Consider the following 19,829-nt stretch of genomic DNA (forward strand, 5'->3'; position numbering starts at 1 on the left):
CAGAAAGAAGCAAATCTTGATGACTTCCTTCAGAATCTATAATATTCAAAAGCGTTTAGACAGTTACGAGGGTAAGATGGGTATAGAGGAATGTGTGCCAAACGCTGGCAATTGTGACTAGCTTAGGGGTTTAAAAATGGGATGGCATGGACAAGTTGGGCCAAAGGGCCTGTTTCCATGCTGTAAAACTCTGTGACTCTATGACTCTATCATCCTTGGCTAATTACATGATTCAAATTAGAGTAGTTCTTAATTGATGAAAATAATATGAACACAAAATTATGTACCACAAAATTATTGAATCTCAAATATGTTGCAAAATTAACCTCAATGTTCATAGCCTCCTAATTGAGAACCTTGCCACTTGCTTGTTAAATAGATACAACCATTCCTGAAAGTTAACTGCCAGTACAGTACTACCCAATAGTATATCACAAACAAGCTATTTCCTATGGAAGAACATCTGGTGGGACTGGACATGACGATTTCTGACCATGTAGAACCAAAGGCTATTGTCCTTGCATTGTTTGGAATACAATTATGTTCCATTCATGCTGTGGAATTAGAGTCAGTGTTTATTCACACTGTGTAACAAAACATATTACTGTCTCAAAAACTGAATTAGAATTATTATTCTGTCCTAGACTTGGATCCAATGTTAATATTAATTGACAAGGTTATACTGAAATTACTGTTTTTACATTGGTGGGAGTAAAATTATTATCCTTTTACAAAGGAACACTAGAAATTAGAGCTCAAATCTGAAAGTAAAAGAAAAAAAATCAAACATCATAGGAAGGCCATGAGTTGATCGGCTGCTGAGCATTATAGCTCCATGTCCATATCTCCAAAGTTAAAGAGTTTGAGTAACAACTTGGTAAATTTAAAAAATATATGTTTTCTTTTAAATAATTCAGTTAACTTGCCTATAATTAAGTGGTGTTAAGTGAGGAGCTGGTAAATCTTTTTATGTGGTAAGATTTATTATCTAATACATGTGGAATGTCAGGGCAGTTCTGACCTCTCAAGTGCTCTTCCTGTACAGTGTGGCAAATCAAGGATATTTCTCATATTCTCAATAACTATATACACCAGAGTCATCACCTGCAGCAGCTTGAGTTCAGGTTCAGAACCCAAGCAGCAGCTGGCATAACTGCAGCACAACTGAGAGCTTGAGAGCCTTATGGATAGCATATTAATGGATGTGGCCACTTCACTGCTTCAAATAATGTAGGGAGAGAATGAATAGGTGACCATCAGGCAGTCAAGAAGAAACAGATAGGTAGTGCAGGAGTCTCCTGAGTACTTGTCACGCTTTAACCAGTATTTAGTTCCCAACACTGATGAAAGTTGATGAAAGTCCATGGCATTGTATCTGGTTCAGCTGTACAGGGGAGAGTAGGGTTCGGTGCAAAGACTATTGGAAGAGTAATAATGACAAGATATTTGGTAGCGGAATAGACAGGTGTTTCTGCAATTGTAGATATGAATCCAGCTTAGTATTTTATCCACTGCTACCAGGTCAAAGATGTGACTCTCTGACTGCAAGTCCCCTGAAGGGGAACAATGAGTGATCGTGTTCACATTGTACCAATGACATAAATGGGAAAAAAAGGTGTGGTCATGTAGCCGGAATTCAGGTACTAAGTAACAACAGAACTTCAAAATTAGTAATCTACAGATTACTCCTAGCACCACATACAGTATAGAAATAGGAGGATAAAGTAGATGAATGAGTATTTGGAAAGAAGGGAAGCTGTTAAATTCCTGGGAAATTGGGGCCAACTCTTGGAGAGATGAGACCTGTATAGACCTGACAGGTTGCATCTGAACAGTTGCTCTATGGGTTGATTTGTTAGTGTTACTAGAGTGGGTTTAAAATAACTTGGTAGTGGTATGGAAACCATGAGGTAATGCTAGAGAGGAATTTCAAGGTGCACAGAATATTGGGAGAGATAGGACCAGAGGAGGAAATAATTATGTATTAAATGGGTTCAGTGAAAAGGGGGAGAGTAATAAAGCTTAAAATTAGTGCTACTGTGTATGTATGTAAACATGTAGAGTGTTACAAATAATAGTTGTGAGTTTCAAGCACAGATTGACATGTGGAAGTATAATGCTGTGAAATACTGGAGACCTGGTTCAAAGACAAGCAGCAGCTCCTCGAAAGAGCTCTACAATGAGCTGATGTGGCTCCGCCTTTCAGGGCACCCACCCTCTTCCGACCCTGAACAACACACAACCTTTCAGAGTGTGTTTCAAACTAGCTGCCCGTTAATTGGTCATTAACTAAAATTATGCTACAGGAATAATCATGGCCAGAAACATGTTTCACACTGCTGAGTCCACCAAGTGTATGCACCTGATGGGCGAAACATTCATGCCATGAAGCGGCTTTAACGGGGAAATTTAATCATCTGAATGTAGACTGGATAGTGTTTGTGTAAAGGGCAGATTAGGGGAAAAGTTCCTAGAGTTTGTTCAAAAGAATTTTCTACAGCAATATGTTTCCAGATCAGTCAGAAGGGGGCACAGCAAGGTGATCTTGAGAATGAGATGAGCTAAGTGGATCAAGTATCAGCAGGGGAACGATTAGGGAGATTGATCATAGTATCATAACGTTTAGGGTGCTGTGAAAAGAGATAAAGAACAATCCAGAGTAAGAATACTTAACTAGGGGACAATCAATAGGAGCAAGAATGGATATAAACCAGACTAATTAGAATTGACAGTTGGCAGGACAAACTTTAACAGAAGAATAGGCTGCCTTTCAAAAAGAGATAATTTGGCAAAGTTGAAGTATCTTTCCACAAAGGAGAAAGATGGGGAAACTTGTGAGCAAAATTCTAGCTCATAGCCTATAAATCTCCCTCAATGACAAAAGAGATGGCGATTACAATGAAGAAAAAGTGTGCTTAGACAGATATTAAGATGATAATACAGCAGAGAACTTGGCTGAGTACAGAAGGTTCACTGGAAGATTGAGGAAAAAAAACAAGAGAAGCAAAGAAAATGTATGGCAAGAGGCTGACAACTAACATTAAAAAAATCCAGAGTCTTCCATAAGCATATAAATAAAAAAAGGTGGTAAAAGGAGATATAAAGCCAATTAAAAATAAGCTTAAACTCTTACCCCCCAAGACGCCTACAAGATGTACAACTGCAATTCACCAAGGGTCCCTTGACAGTACATTCCAAACCAGGACAACAGAGGCATGGGAACACCACAACCTGCAAGTTCCCCTCCAAGCCACACACACAATCACAGAATCTTTGCAGTGCCAAAGGAAGTCATTTGTCCCTTCATATCTGCATTGCCTCTCTGAAAGAGCATTTTAGTCTAGTCCCACTCTCCTGCCTTATCCCCTAACCATGTACATTCTCTCTTTTCAGATAGCAATTCAAATTCCTTTTTGAATATGTCGATCGAACCTACCTCCAGCACCCTCTAGGGAAGTTCTTTCCAGACTCCAACCACCCCCTGGGTGAACAATCTTTTCCTCACATCACTTTTACTCCTTTTGCCAATTATTTTGAATCTGCGCCCTCTAGTTCTTGATGATCTCTCAAGTGGGAACAGTTTTGCATTGTTTTACCCTGTCCATATCCCTCAGTACCATGAATGTCTCTATCGAGTCACCTCTCAGTCTGTTTTCTGCAAGGAAAACAGGCCCAACCTCTCCAATCTATCTCATAGCTACATCTCTATCTCCAGTATCATTCTTGTGAATCTCCTCTGTACTCTCTCCAATGCCTTCACATCCTTCCTCAAGCAGGCTGCCCAGAACTGGTTGCAGTATTCCAGACGAGGTCTAACCAGTGTCTCATTAAAGCTCAACATGACCTCCTTATTCTTGTACTTAAAGCTCGTATTGATAAAGTCTAAGATACTGTATGCTTTATTAACTGCTCCACAAACACGCCCAGTCATTTTCAATGTACTTTATGTATATGTACACTGAGGTCCATCTGTTCCGGACCTCCTTTAGAGTTTTTTCCTTTATTTTGTATACTTCTGTCAAAAGGTATCACCTACACTTCATCTGCCGGTTGCCTGCCCAATGCACCAGCATGTCTATAAACTTTTGAAGTTCAAGACCATCCTCATCAGAGTTAACAATGTTTCCAATTTTCTTATCAACTGCAAATCTTGAAATCGTGCCCTGAACACCACCGTCCATGTCATTAATATATATCAGGAAGAACAAGTGTCCCAATACTGAAACCTGGAGAATTCCACTACAAACCTTCCTCCAGTCATGAAAAGTAACTATTTATCATTACTCTCCTGTCACTCAGCAATTTCTTATCCAAGTGCCTTTTATTCCATGAGCTAGAATTTTGCTCACAGGTCTGTTGAGTGGTCTGTATCAAACGCCTTTTTAAAATCCATATACACCATACCACCAGCCCTTATCAAACTTCTGTGTGATATTCTCAAAAAGCTCCAGTAAGTTATATAAATTTGATTTTGCCTTAATTAATCCATGTTGGCTTTCCTTAATTTTCCTGCACTTGTCGAAGTGACCATTGATTTTGTCTCAAATTATAGTTTCCCTAATATTTAAGTCAAACTGATAGATCTGAAAGTTGCTGGCTTCATCTTTGCACCTCTTTGTAAATAAGGGTGTTAGATTTGCAGTTCTCCAGTCTGTTGGCACAGCCCTGTGTCTAAGGAACACTGGCAGATTATCACAAGTAATTTCTACTCTCGCCTGGATGCATTTCATCCAGTTCTGTTGCCTTATCTAATTTATGTAAAGATAGCCTTTCTCCTTCTCCACATTTGTAAATTTTTCTAATGTACCAGTTACCTCCTCTAACCTGAGCCTGGACAGAATCCTGTTCCTTTGTAAAGACAGAAGCAAAATAATTGTTTAGTACCTCCCCAATTCTTCCTGCCTTCATGTACAAATCCTCTTTTCTTTCCCTAAACAGCCCTACCTTTTCTTGTACCACCTTTTTATTGTTTATATGCTTATTGAACACCTTTGGATTTCCTTTTGTGTTACCTATAATTCCCTTCAAGCTCTCCATGCCTTTCTTATTAGTTTGATCTTTCTCCTTCTGGACTTCCTGTACTTTGAAAAAAATACTCCCATTCTTCCTCTTTTTCTCCTGCCACCCATGGTGCCACAAACTTGGCCTTTGCTACAGTCCTCTGAGGAACCATCTTGCTCACCAGTTCCAAAGTGGAAAAATTGTTAGCAAGCAAGATAGCCTGTGAGGATTACTGCACTATCTGCCTGTTTCTTTTAGATACTCTAATGATCACCCACTACCTCTCTGCCTGTGTATTTCTTAGCTGTGGTGTGACCATGTGACCACCTCTCTAAATGTGCTATCCATGTAACCCTCAGCTGTGCAGATTCACCACAGTGACTCCAGCATCACTTCAGTTCCACAACCTGGAGCTGGAGACGCTTCCTGTAAATGTAGTCATTGAGGGCACTTTCTGCCTGCATGACTTCCCATATCCTGCAGGATACACATTTTACATGCCCGAGTTGTACTGACAAACCTTAATATTTATATGGAGTATTTACATAAAGTATGGTACGATAACTCATCAATCATTTCCTCTGTGTCGAGCCTGGAAAGGCCTATACTTATTAACCAATAAATTTTTGGGACTTCTGTTATGTTACTTTTAGATGTAATCTGTAAACTCCCAGCTCTCTCTCTCACTCTCTCTCAGTTGCTCTATAGGTTCTCTTTCTCCAAACAGTATCTGCTTTGTAGGCTCTCTTTGTCTGAATCCTATTGCTTTTTGGACTCCTTTTCTCCCCAAACACCCACTGCTTTATGGGCTCTCTCTCTGTCCAAACTCTCATTGATTTGTGCCCTCCCTCTCTGAACTCCCATTACTTTATGGTCTCTTTCTCCTTCTGAATTCCACTGCTTTATGGGTTGTCCCTCTTTCCCTCAACTTCTTTTTGCCTTACAGTCTCTCTTCCTCGCTCTGCTCTATTGGTTGTCTCTTTCTCTTTCCCTCTCCCTCTGTAACTCCTAGTGTATTCACTGCATGAACTCCCTCTGCTTTATGAGTACCCTTTCTCCAAACTCCCACTGCTTTATATCTTGACTTGGAATTATATGACTGTTCCTTCACTGCAGTAGGACAGTGGCAAAGTGGTTAGGACTACTGCCTCAAGGTGCCAGTGATTCGGATTCAATTCCCAGCTTGGATTACTGTTTGTGTGGAGTTTGCACATTGCGTGGGTTTCCTCCAGGTGCTCTGGTTTCCTCCCACAGTCCAAAGATGTGTAGGTTGGGTTTCCTTCAGAGTGGAACTTGAATCACTATTTCTTCATACAGTAGGACCAGAATCATGGACCCTTTATAGATTTTGCCTTTCACAGGACTGGAATCACTGTTATGTCTTACAGTTAGGATCTACATTACCGTACGCAAGTGCATTGTCATAACAACCTTAAACTAACCATGTGGTACAACAAAATCAAATTAGGAGGAACATTGGTTAGAATAGGAATTGTTGTTGCTTCATCGGCTGGAATCAAACATTACTTTTTCTAAGTTAAACAAGACTAGATTTAACTAGAAACACTGTCTATTATCTCAATAGCACAGTGAATGTAATTAAAAGATTCCAAGGCAGATGAGTAAACTTGTTGGCAAATTTCAAAGGTATATAAGAAAAATACAATTTGTATTCAGATAGCATCTTTAACATAGCAAATATTCCTAAGATTCTTCACAAGAGCAATTAACAGAGGTTATATTAGGAGACGATGCTCATAAAGGTTAGTATAAAATAGTTCCAATGGCAAGGGAGAAATTTCTGCTGTAGGTATAGGATATTTTTCTTGGTTGTTAGTCCAATCAGGAAGTGATATTGGATCTGACTCTGCAAAATAAAGTTGGGAAAATGGAGATTGAGCTAACTGTAAATAAAGTTATTTCATGGTCATTGTAATTATGGACTGAGACCAGAAAATGTTAGTAATGAAAGAGTAACTTCAGTGATTTAAGATGGTACTTAGCACATGTAAATTGGAAAAAGGCTTTTACTGTACAGGGGAAGCAGCAATGGAACAGTGGAAGACAATCATGCAAGAGGCCATACAGGCACAACTAGGCATATCAGTTCAAAAAGAAAAAAAAGAGTATCCAAAGAACAGCAAAAGAAAAACAAATAACAACTAGAAAGATTATGGAAAATACAGAGCAAATTGAAAATGTTACGTAATGAGGTGGGTAGAATTAGGGACCTTGTGGTAAAGGATCCTCTTGGGGAGAATGATCATAGTATGGTGGAGTTTCTGGTGCAGATGGAGGAGGAGAAAGTGGGTTCCCGGACACGCGTCCTTTGTTTGAACAGAGGGGAGTACGGTAGGATGAGAGAAGAATTGGTGAATGTGGACTGGGGGAGTGCGTTGGAAGGTAGGTCTGCTGAGGAGCAGCGGAGGATCTTTAAGGAGATCTTTCTTGGTGCTCAGCAGAAATTTATTCCGATGGTCAAAAAGGACCGTAGGAGGAGAGGTAATAAGCCATGGATAACGAAGGAGGTGAAGGAAAGTGTTAAATTAAAAGCGGAGGCGTTCAGAGTAGCTAAGAGTAGTGGGTGAGAAGAGGATTGGGAGAGGTTTAAATGTCAACAAAGATTGACAAAGAAGTTGATAAAGAAGGGTAGGAAAAACTATGAAGCTGGGCTAGCGCTTAATATAAAAAAGGATAGCAAGAGTTTTTATAAATATATAAAAAGGAAGAGGCTGGCTAGGGTGAACGTTGGACCCTTAGAGGATGAGAGGGGGGACTTAGTGGTAGGGGATGGGGATATGGCTGAGGTCCTGAATAACTTTTTTGTTTCTGTCTTCACGGAGGAGGACGTGAATAATTTGCCGGGTGTTAGTGATGGAAAGGTGGTAGGACTGGAGGGTCTCAATGACATTGTTGTTATTAGAGAGGCAGTGCTTGACAGACTGGAGGGACTGATTGTGGACAAATCCCCAGGACCGAATGGAATGCGTCCGAGGGCTCTGAAAGAAATGGCGGAGGTGATAGTGGATGCCTTGGTGGTTATTTTCCAAACGTCACTGGATTCCGGGGAAGTGCCGGAAGATTGGAAAACGGCTAATGTTACACCATTGTTTAAGAAGGGTGCCAGGCAAAAGGCAGGGAATTATAGGCCAGTTAGTTTATCATCTGTTGTAGGTAAAATGTTAGAATCTGTCATCAAGGAGGAAATAGCGAGGCATCTTGAGAGGAATTGCTTGATAGAGCGGACGCAGCACGGTTTCATTAAGGGGAAGTCGTGTCTGACAGATTTACTGGAGTTCTATGAGGATGTGTCTAGGGCAGTGGATAGAGGCGAGCCGGTGGATGTGGTCTTTCTTGATTTTCAGAAGGCATTTGACAAGGTGCCTCATAAGAGGTTATTGCAGAAGGTAAGGGGGCATGGAGTTGGGGGGTAGGGTGTTAGCGTGGATAGAGGATTGGTTGTCAAATAGGAGGCAGAGAGTGGGGGGGTCAATGGGCGCTATTCGGATTGGCGGTTGGTGACCAGTGGAGTGCCCCAGGGGGTCGGTGCTGGGGCCTCAGCTATTTACCATTTATATAGATGATCTGGAGGAGGGAACCAAGTGTATGGTGTCGAAATTTGCTGATGACACCAAGATTGGCGGAACGGCAAACTGCGCGGAGGGTGTGGAGAGCCTGCAGAAGGATCTAGATAGGCTGGGCGAATGGGTCAGAAACTGGCAAATGGAATTTAATGTTGGCAAGTGCGAGGTGGTCCACTTTGGTAGGAATAATGGTAGGAAGGATTATTACTTACATGGCGAAAAACTGCAGTAGGTGACGGTGCAGAGGGACCTCGGGGTCCTTGTGCATGAGTCGCAAAAACCCAGCTTGCAGGTACAGCAGGTGGTCAGGAAGGCGAATGGGATGCTGGTCTTCATAGCGAGGGGGATTGAATATAAAAGTAGGGAGGTCTTGCTGCGGCTGTATAGGGCATTGGTGAGGCCGCAGCTGGAGTACTGTGTGCAGTTTTGGGCGCCGTACTTACGCAAGGATATTTTGGCCTTGGAGGGAGTGCAGAGGAGGTTTACTAGGCTGATGCCGGAGTTGAGGGGGTTGAGCTATGAGGAGAGGCTGAATAAACTAGGCTTGTACTCGTTAGAGTTTAGAAGAATGAGGGGAGATCTCATTGAGCTGTATAAGATGATGAATGGGACAGATAGGATAGAGGTGGAGAGACTCTTCCCACTCAGAAAGGACAGTAGGACTAGGGGGCACAGCCTTACGATAAAGTGGGGGGGGGGGGCGGTTTAGAATGGAGTTGAGGAGGAACTTCTTCACTCAAAGGGTGGTGAATCTCTGGAATTCTCTGTCCGTTGAAGTGGTGGAGGCTACCTCATTAAACATTTTTAAGATGCAGGTTGATTGGGTTTTTGATAAGAGAGGGGATTAAGGGTTATGGGGAGAGGGCGGGAATGTGGAACTGAGCCACAACAGATCAGCCATGATCTTATTGAATGGCGGGGCAGGCTCGAAGGGCTAGATGGCCTACTCCTGCTCCTATTTCTTATGTTCTTTTCCTCCTGTTGTAAGGTTAGCTGTTATTGTGGATGTAGTGTCTATCTCTGAGACAGTATAGCAGTAGTGAGTCACCTGACTTGAGGGGCCAATGGAAACTGAACATTTTAATTGCTGCAACCATGTTGTAAGCATGTAGAACTTTGCCCCAGGGGCAGCCTTCATTTAAAAAAAAATTTGTGGGACACTGGTGTCGCTGGCTGGCCAGCATTTATTGCCCGTCCCTTGAGAAGATGATAGTGACCTGCCTTCTTGAATCACTGCAGTCTATGTGCTGTGGGTTGACCCATAATGCTGTTAAGGAGGGAATTCCATGACTTAGACCCAGACACTGCAAAGGAATGGTGATATATTTCCAAATCAGAATGGTGAGTGGCTTGAAGAGGAACTTGCAGATGGTGGCGTTCCCATGTGTCTGTTACTCTTGTCCTTCTAGGTGGAAGTGGTTGTGGGTTTGGAAGATGCTAAGGATCTTTGGTGCCGCAGTGCATCATGTGGACAGTATACTTGCTGCTACTGAGCATCGGTGTTGGAGATGCGATGCCAATCAAGCGGGCTGCTTTGTTCTGGATAGTGTCAAGCTTCTTGAGTGTTGGTGGAGCTCCACCCATGCAGGCAAATGGGAAGTATTCCATCACACTCCTGACTTGTGTCTTGTAGATGATGGATAGGCTTCAGATGATTGGAGGTGAGTTACTTGCCACAGTACTCTTACCCTCTGATCTGCTTTTGCAGACACTATGTTTATGTGGTGACTCTAGTTGAGTTTCTGGTCAATGGTAACCCCTAGGATGTTAACAGTGGGAGATTGAATTACCATTAAATGTCAAGGGGCAGTGGTTAAAGTGTTTCTTATTGATGATGGTTATTGCCTGGTATTTGTGTGGCACAAATGTTACCTGCCACATGTCAGCCCAAGCCTGGAAATTGTCCAGATCTTGTTGCATTGGCACATAGACTGCTTCAGTATGAGTCATCATGAATGGTGCTGAACAGTGTGCAATCATCAGCGAACATGCTCTCATCAATAAGTACGTTTTGTTCCTAACAAAGTCTTAAGTCTCTTTACGTTGTGACAATCACAACATGTTCCCAATGAGGCAGAATCGATTGAGCCTGAGTGTTTCCAGTTCAATTGATGCTGGAAAAGAGGGATACTTCTTGGGCAGATAGACTCAGAGTTATTACCATACCCTCAGGGACAGTCAAAAAAAAACCAAACCCAGCGTGACCAGGCATGTAGAAGAGATTTGAAAAGATTTGAAAAGATATTTTAAATATTAAAATGAAGCGAGATTGGCTTCAGGAACAAGGGAAGTGAAAGTTGGAAAGGAATATTGTGAAATAAAAAGGAAGATGTAATCCAGCTAAAAACTATCCCAGGTTTAAAAAGGAGAAATCTGGGAAGAAGTTTCATTAAAAGATGGTGGCTGCAGTTAAGTTCAAAGCAAAAAAAGTTGGAGGAGGAGAAAAGCCGCAGGAGGCTATAAGCAGGCAGGTCTCCGAATCTGAACAGAGTCTGCAGGAGGTCAAGGTAGCTGCCCCTGCATTGGAGGGACTTCCAACAGAGAAGTTCTGAAGTTTTGGGAAGACTTCCATCTGTCTGAAAGTAGTTTTAAAAAAGTGCCAAATAAGCCACGAGTGAAATTGATGTTAGATGAAAGATCCATTTGATTTTGATTTATTATTGTCACATGTATTCGTATACAGTGAAAAGTTGTTTTTGCACGTTATACAAAGCATACCATTCACAGAGAAGGAAATGAGGGAGTACAGAATGTAGTGTTACAGTCATAGCTAGGGTATAGAGAAAGATCAACTTACTGTAAGGTAGGTCCATACAAAAGTTTGATGGCAGCAGGGAAGAAGCTGTTTGAGTGGTACGTGACCTCAGACTTTTGTATCTTTTTCCCAATGGAAAATGGAAAAGAGTATGTCCAGGATGGTGGGGTCTTTAATTATGCTGGCTGCTTTGCTGGGGCAGCCGAAGTGGAGGCAAGAATCAATAGATGGGAGGCTAGGTTGCCTGATGGACTAGGCTACATTCACAATCTTTTGTAGTTTTTTGCAGTTTTGGGCACAGCAGGAGCCATAGCAAGCCGTGATGCACCATAGAAAGCATTCTTTCTGGTTGTATCTGTAAAAGCTGCCAACTTTCCTTAGTCTTCTGAGAAAGTAGAGATGTTCGTGGGCTGTTAGAACAAGGAGAAAGACAGACTATCCAGGCAGCCAGAAAACTGGGGAAACTGCAGACATCGAAATAAAAGACTTCCACTAGCTAAAAAGAGAAGTTAGGTACTAAAAAAAATCCAAGAATGCAGAAGCTTCAGGTTCCCCAAAACCCAAAAAGCAGATACAGAAGGCATTTTAAAACAAGCTTCAAGCCTTAAAGCAGTAATGCATTTAGAGGTTAACGTTTAAAATTGTGCCACATTTAATGAAATGACAAGGAACAAAGGACAAAGAATAAAAAAATTTAGATTAGAGGCCAAATTTAAAGACAGGGCAACTGTGATACATAAGCAACACCAGAACTCAGGAAACAACACTGGAGTTCAGAGGTAATAAGCAAGGAGGCAATACCAGACTCAGTAGGCAATAAAGTCCTGAGGGAGGAGGGCAACAAAAGATCCCTAAGAGGTCACTAAAAGACATTAAATTAAGAGCTGAAAGAAATCAAACTGAGCTCCACCCTATCCTTTTGTATTATAATAGGAAGTTCCTTGAAAGTTGTAGCAATGAATTACAAGCAAATGACAAAGTTGTAATCAGTCAGAAAGACAAACCAGTAGTAGGAAAAGTGAAGAAAAAATTTTGATAAACTTCAGAGTACTGCAGCAAATAGAAAAATGAAGTAGAAGTTTGTAACCTATCTAAATTTGAAGCAGCCCAGCTATATCAAAGCTATGGGGGTGGTGGGGGGGGGGGGGGGCACTATGAAAAAGGTGGAGGTAGCTAGGAAGTTTATTAAGGCCAGTAAGTAATGGTACAACATTCACCAATAAGCAGTGAAGGAACTGGAGTTAGACATGAATAGAAAGGAATGAGGGAAAAAAGGCACAAGCTGAGCTCAGCAACAGAGGTGATAATGTCTAACTCAGAACCAAGGAATCCCCATGTTACGAATGCTATCAGTTTTGTGATGGGTGAGAGAACTGCTCGTCTCAGTGACGTGCCTCAAGGCTTTGATCCATCGTGCTCATGTGCAATATCCTGTATCATCTACTGCAAGAATCACTATACTGTTGAAACAGAAATTAAAGCAGAGCTATCATTCACCAGAGTCTTACTGGAATTCTCTAGAGGTCAAGTCAAATGATCAAACCACAGTTGTGTGTATTGCATAAATGAGTTGGAGAAATTGGCATTCTGCACAGAGGCAGAAACTGTCATTTGAGGGTGCTGAGGACTTAATGGGCTAACCTAAATAGAGAACACAAGTTAGCATTTTAGAGAATTGTCTAATTAAAATGACATGATGGAAGAAATATTGAATGGAGGACGAGTGATACTACAACAAAAAGATGTTTATGTGGTGTCTGTTTGTTTAAGACAGAAGTGAGTCACCAATGAAAACAAAGTAACTGATCACACCAGCGAGTCCTTGCTGACATTTTTACTTCTGGAACTGTGTTGTAAGCATGTAAAACTGGGCTCTGCCCCAGGATAGCCTTTCTATTGCATAAACCAGCTATATCCAAGTTTTTCTCATCAATACCTTTTATTCATAAGCCTGAAATCTCTTAACACCATAGCAACCACAACTTAGCAGTCAACATTAAATTGAACTTTAAAATGTTTTAGAAACAACATATAAGCAGTTAGCTAGGTAAATATTGGGCCAAGTCAAAGAGAAACTTCATCTAAGGGCAGAGATGACTATTTTGCATCTTTGCAAAGATGTGTAGTTTATGCTAATGAGGACAAGAGCTACACTCCTTCACCATCAAAGCAATTAGTATTACTGAAAGATGCTAGAATCATCCTACATTGTCAGAGATTATGGATTACAATTGTTAATCCTCATTGGCTACAGGCAGTGTCAGAAGCTTGAAAGGTTGCATATTCAAGAAATGGTGGGAGGCTGGGGAAATAAAAAAACCATAAACCTGTAAATGTAACATCAGTGGTGAAGATGTTACCGGACACTATCAAAGACAAAATAAACTGATTGGAAATATCATGGCTTGAGGGCCAGAATTGCTCATGGCAAATTTTCAAATTTGAATGAATTATTTGATTGGGTGCCTGGTGTTAAAGACTTCCCAAAGGGATTCAACAAAGTGCCACATAAGATTGAGAATAAGAAATAAGAAGCAACAGTGTGGTGTGATGTATGTTTTTCAGGCTGGGAGGTCTGCAAAGTTAACCAAAGGATTAAAAAGAAAATCTGGCACTTCTACTCTCAGTATGAGTGACAATAAAACTGCTTTCCTGAAAAAAAATTATGTTTTTAACTTTACTCCAGCAAAACTCACTAATACATGTCATTATTCCATAGCTCACTACACAGGTTAGTTAATTTCCCAATGAAAGCCAATAGACGGAGCACACATTTATGCAGACGGGTTAAAAAAGTTAGAGATTAAACTTAAATTCATTGAAAACTCAAATATTTGTCTGGTCTCAACCTGCTGAGACCAATGAGATGGTCCATCACTTTTGTATGTGGTTCAAATAGGAAGTGTGTTACTTTTGCTATACACAGCAAAAAGTGAGATGTAAGCACACAAGCCAGAGGTTTAAAGTCATCTATGTTGATGTATGATTAACATAGATCTAGACAAACTGCATTGCCCTCAGTCATGCAAAGACCTGTTTTCAGATATAAGCAGTGGCAAGCTGCAAGTCTTACAATCCTAAAGATTTGGTTTTGTTTCCTTAATGCAACTGTGATGACTTCACGATGCCTGAAAGGAAATCAGAATTAGGCCCTCCGACTTGACTTGCATGACTTGGGCAAATGCAAATGTGAATGTATGCTGATACTTCTTGGATGTTAATGGTTGTATTCCATATTTCAAAGGAAGTTTTTCACAGTTGTAGTGCCTGGTTTTCTTTCCCAAGTGTACCTGTATTGTATGGAAGACAGATTTTACAGTTTCAATTTGCAACATGTTAAATGTGCAGTTTTGTGCAAAAATATTTGCATCTTCATTTACACTAAAGTATAAATTTTGTCTTAGTATTTTCTATAGTTACATTTTACATCTTTCTTCCTCTTGACCCACCTGAAAATGGCTGCACAGAATAACAAATATTCTAGTGTGTACTCCCTCTCCTTGCTCAAACAGGAGACACAAAAATATTCACATTTGTGGTGATGTATCCTGGTTTTCTGCACTTCACATAATCAGGCATTTTTTAAAAAACAGGAGTGCAGTTCATAAAAACGTCCACTTCCACACAATTTAAAAAAAAAATCAGCATCCACTGAAATAAAATGTTTTACTCCACCACAGTGGCATGGCACCCACTTCTGAAACAGCTGTTGCTTTGGAATAATATTGCATTTAAAAATGAAAAAACACAACACCACTTAACGATGAAAGGCCAATCAGCCTGCATTTATTACAAACAAAAATCATTCAAACAGACATGAAAAATTTCCCTTGACTAGTCTGTTAAGTGCTCTCAAACTTAACAAATCAAAATACATATGGATGCAATTACACAGCACCCCATTTCAACTTTTTAGTCAACAGTACTTTGGCTACTTATTGGTTTGACATGTCAGCAGCTGCCCAAGATGACAGTTTTGCAAATGTTTCCTGCATTGACCAAAAAAAACCCAACCTAACTGTAGACAGGCCAGTAGTGAAGTAGCCACTTATTGGTTTCAGGTCATCAGGCAACAGGAGAGGAATGCCAATCAAGTGGGAAACAAACTAACTGCCATACATCAGATCTTCCCTCAAGTAATATTTCAGACTGTCCATCAAAGTGTTATTGAATAAATCTAAACCAACATCAGTTAAGTAATCTCCTCTACCAACATAAAGAGCTTGACGCCTGATGTCAAAAGGGTGTTCTATGTATCTGTGGCCCTTGTACTCCATGTATTTTTTTATTACCCCATTTATAGTTCTCCTGTCATTCTCAAGTTGAGCACTAGGCTGAAAAGTCCAATGAGGACGTGGGAGCAACTCTGAAAAAATCAATGTAGTCTTTGGTAATAGGGTTTCCAGTGCTCCCAACACTTCTTTTGCCGTATATATTATGTCACTAGCCAGGATGTAACCTATGTCATTGTCTCCCAAATGAATGAGCAGGTACTTTGGGGGCTGGTGTTGTGCCAGGTGACGCCTTAATAAGTCATGGAGCTCGTGCCATCTCAGATCAGGTGTGCTCAGCCAATGAACTGAAAAACCACGTTTATCAAGGCCAAGATTGATCCCGTACGGTTTGGTGGCTGCTCTGTCACGTGCCTGGCTGATGATCACATGTCCTGCTATCCACACAGTATTCTGGGTGTCTGAAACATAAATAATACCCTGTTGAGCCATAAGGAATAAACGGATGTATTGCCTCACTGCTTTACTAGAAAAGGGATACAAGGGGCTGAAGTAGGGATTATTGTTTTTGGTCATCACTTGCAAGATATTGGTCATTACACCTGACTGGTTTTCTAATAACAAATCTCATGAACAAGCAAGCTTAGTTGGTAATCACCATTCTTTAGATCAAGGATCATCAGCACAAGTAGCAATGCAACAATGTCATTTAGTTTCTCTTTCTTCCCCTTTCCTCAAAGGCATTTCTCCCTGCTCAACCCTAAAAATGGTCACAAAGGCAAGTTGATACTGTTTGTTGTAACTGTCCTATAACTGACATTTTCACCACCTTTGCCTTGTTTTTGCTTTTCGAAGAATCGTGTGTTCTCTCTACCATCACGCTTCCCCAAATTCCAAGCTCAGAACACGCACTTACGCGCAAATGATTTTTCCAGCTTCCAAACAAATCAAACTCGACAACCTTGTATCATAAGCATTTGTCTTGCACAAGTACATATTAACAAGGTTGGTATAAGTTCCAGTCCCAAAAAGAGTTGAAGCCTCCATGCTTATTTCTGACAGCCCTGGCAAACAGCAAGGCCATTTTCTCAATAGCTAAGGACCGATTCACATTTAGATCACAGGTACATCCAGGCATAGACTACACAATGTTATCACTGGCCATATTTATGCTAATATTGATAAACTAAGGTTAAAAAGTAAACATTTTTGCTGCTTCAATCCATTTCCAACTGTTCCCTGCGCCATAAATTCTACCAAAGTTGTAATGGGGAGAAACCCACAACACTTTGAACTTTTCATATGCTATAGTCACACTTTACTCAAGAATCTGAATACAGTAATTTGTTGGCTGTTTTTGTTCCATGACATGTGGCAGGGGAAGCAAGAATGGGCAGTTAACAGAGAAAGAGGTCACAAGTCAATACTCAATATTCTGTGCACGCTAATGATATTCACCACGTAGCAGATAGTAGACAATTGTGACCACTCTGGTCATTATGACTGCACACTAAATTTCAGTGGTCAGTAGACTTTCACCTGTGATTCAATGCACCATGAAACTCTTGCTCTGGGCTGCAGGGAGGAAGAACTGATGACAATGGTGGGTACTCTGCAAACCATTTAATGGAGAACAACCAGGGAATTCATTTAATTAATACTGATTCAGCCAACTTAATCCAGGTAATCTGAAGAGACACTCCATAGATAATTTTACCAGTGGCTGTACTACATACATATTTGATAAATTAGTTGAGTCTCAACTTCACTTCCATTATTTGTACAGAATTTTCAAAAATATTTTTTGTAGGAATACAGATTGCATGACAGGTTCATTTAAGCGCTACTTCCTCCTCAAGGCTTTCCAATTTAACTACCTTAATTTCATCCTGAAACCTTGTCTCCTTTGTTAAATAGATTCAGGTAAATAGCAGTCTAGATCCCCAATTTAACTTGATGTCTGACCTCAAGTATTTTATTGATTACAACTAAAACTAGACACACCCTTTTGAAACAATCTTCACAACATTATTGCAACAAAAGTTCACAATTCCACTGCCAATTTCAAACATTTCAACAAAACCTCCTTTCAAAAAAATGCTTTGAATTAAAAAAATAAACTCCAGTCTGTCCCACACCAATTTCTGCTACTGTAATTCTCTTGAAATTCAACTTTACACAACCTTTTTGTGCAGATCTCAGCAGTGGGGGGGGGGGGGGGGGGGGGGGGGGGAGTTTGCTTCAGTGAGACTGGAATGATTCCCCAAAGGGCGCCATTGGATTTCCGTCACCCACCTTTTGAGTCATCAATACTTTTGCAACTTCCTGCCCATCCATAGCATATATACACACACGTACATACATACACAACCAAAGGGGAAAAATGGAAGAGAAACCTTTATTCTTTACAAACCAGAAGTAGTGACTCAAACATTGAACTACCAAGAAATATACAACAGCCACCATTCCACAACTGCAAATGGCACTGGCTACAAATTAAGCATGTAAAGCACTTACTCACAGCTGAAGAGAATGTACACAAGGGAAAGGGGATCACAAATGTAACAGAAAACCATAAAACTTACAAAAGTCAATTTTACAGAACCATTATGACAATGACAACCTGTCTAGCCTAGGATTTAGTTATAAAAGGAAAAAAAGTGACAAAAACATTAAAATATAAAAACTTGTTTACTTTAGTAAGGTATGCTATTCTGGATTTTAGTTACACTTTTAGAAATATCCATTAAAAACACTGGATTCAGACTGCAGCATCATGCTTTAATACACAGGATCATCTGATTAACATTTCAATTTTTTTATTTGAAAAGATCAAAGTCAACATGAACTAGGTGATTACTATTACAGCCTTGTTCATGAACAAATGTAGCTTTGTTTTTATATATAGTTACAAGATAAGCGCCTTTATAAAATGATTCCAATTACCTGGTTACTATAAAAGCAACTGACTTTTTAAAACACACCTGAACTGAACAGTAACTTTTTTTTCAAATGAGGCACTCATTCAATAACCTACATTTGTTTATGAAACCTTAACAGGTAGCCTTAAAGGGGGTTGATGACTGCTTTTCCATAAGGGCATCCCCCCCACCCCTCCCCCACCCCTTGCACCCAGGCTCAGTAGTGGCGCTGGTATGATGCCATAGAAGCCTGGTTCATTGGCTGCCCAGGCCGTGGTACCTGGGTAGAAGCTTGGTTCACTAGGTGGGATAAAGATGGACCACTCTGAATCAGGGTATCCAATGCTTTTTGCACACTAGGGTTATCAAAGTTTATACCTGTTGCAACACCAGATCTCTGGGCCTGAGACAAAGCACTTGACTGATTAGGGGTTGGACCTCGAGGTTGCTGCTGGCCATAAAGACCTTGGGGTTGAGGCAGAGGTGAGCGAATGGCAGTGGCTCTCGGTGCAACTGCTTGACTCATTAAAGGTGGAAGTTGTGAATTAGGACCTGTCATGCGCTGCTGAGCTTGAGACAGATATGAAGAGTTACTCATACTGAGCTGGCTAGCTCGGTTTTGAGGCTGGGTATTCAGCGCACTTCCGTAAGCTGGGCCCTGCGATCCTGCAGTATTCGTGTTTGCACCAGATGCTCCACTGTTGAAGAGGCTTAAAATCTTGGCTTGCAGCTCCTGCTGCTGTGCTGCTTGTGTGTCCTGCGGTCCTCCCTTTAAAGATGGAGCAGATGGTAGCGACGACTGTGCATCGAGTGGGTTCATCCCTACGGAACCCATGTTTGGTCTAGGCATGGTAGCTGGATTGTGAACAGATCCTGTCCAAAAAACAGTTAAAAAATCTTTATCACAACCATCTCAATTTACCGTACTTAATTTAGTGAAGACCACAGCCATCATTAAATGAATAATCACTAAGGTTGGATGATGCTAATAATTGAATCAGAGGTCTGACTGAAGATTCTGGTTGCAATATAGAGGGTGGAGATAATGGATATATACTCTTAACAAGGGGGAAATATCAATAGCGTTAATATTTGTGCGAGGTCTTAAACTACTCACTATATTTATTAACTTAGATAGCGAGAGCCTGATCCTTGAAAGGAGTGCAGCACAGGTGCACAACAATATTACCAAAGCAATCAAAGATTAAATAAAGCAATTATGGCTTTATTCCCTGTAGTAGTTTAAGAGTGATTTGGATAGAGAATTTTAGGATTCAGAATTAAATTGTAGGTAGAGTATCTAAAAAAAATTCAAGCTAAACAAACATTTAATTGA

The 19,829-nt window shown here is 40.6% G+C and overlaps 1 protein-coding gene across 4 annotated transcripts in view; it reads right to left on the bottom strand.

Moving 5' to 3' along the window:
• Window positions 1–15,097: 15,097 nt before the first annotated feature.
• The window catches only part of LOC145353989 (nuclear receptor coactivator 5-like), a 47,474-nt gene continuing 42,742 nt past the window's right edge, over window positions 15,098–19,829 (bottom strand). For all 4 annotated transcript variants that reach the window (XM_080205052.1, XM_080205055.1, XM_080205054.1 and 1 more), the window contains 2 exons: window positions 18,872–19,366; window positions 15,098–16,033 (listed from right to left, as the gene is read on the bottom strand). In XM_080205052.1, the coding sequence (XP_080061178.1) occupies window positions 15,447–16,033; window positions 18,872–19,366 (1,082 nt within the window). In that variant the 3' untranslated portion in view covers window positions 15,098–15,446. The remainder of the gene's footprint in view (window positions 16,034–18,871; window positions 19,367–19,829) is intronic.

This window comes from Carcharhinus amblyrhynchos, chromosome 16 (genome assembly GCF_965287045.1).
Source record: "Carcharhinus amblyrhynchos chromosome 16, sCarAmb.v2.hapA, whole genome shotgun sequence".
Taxonomy (NCBI): Eukaryota; Metazoa; Chordata; class Chondrichthyes; order Carcharhiniformes; family Carcharhinidae; genus Carcharhinus; species Carcharhinus amblyrhynchos.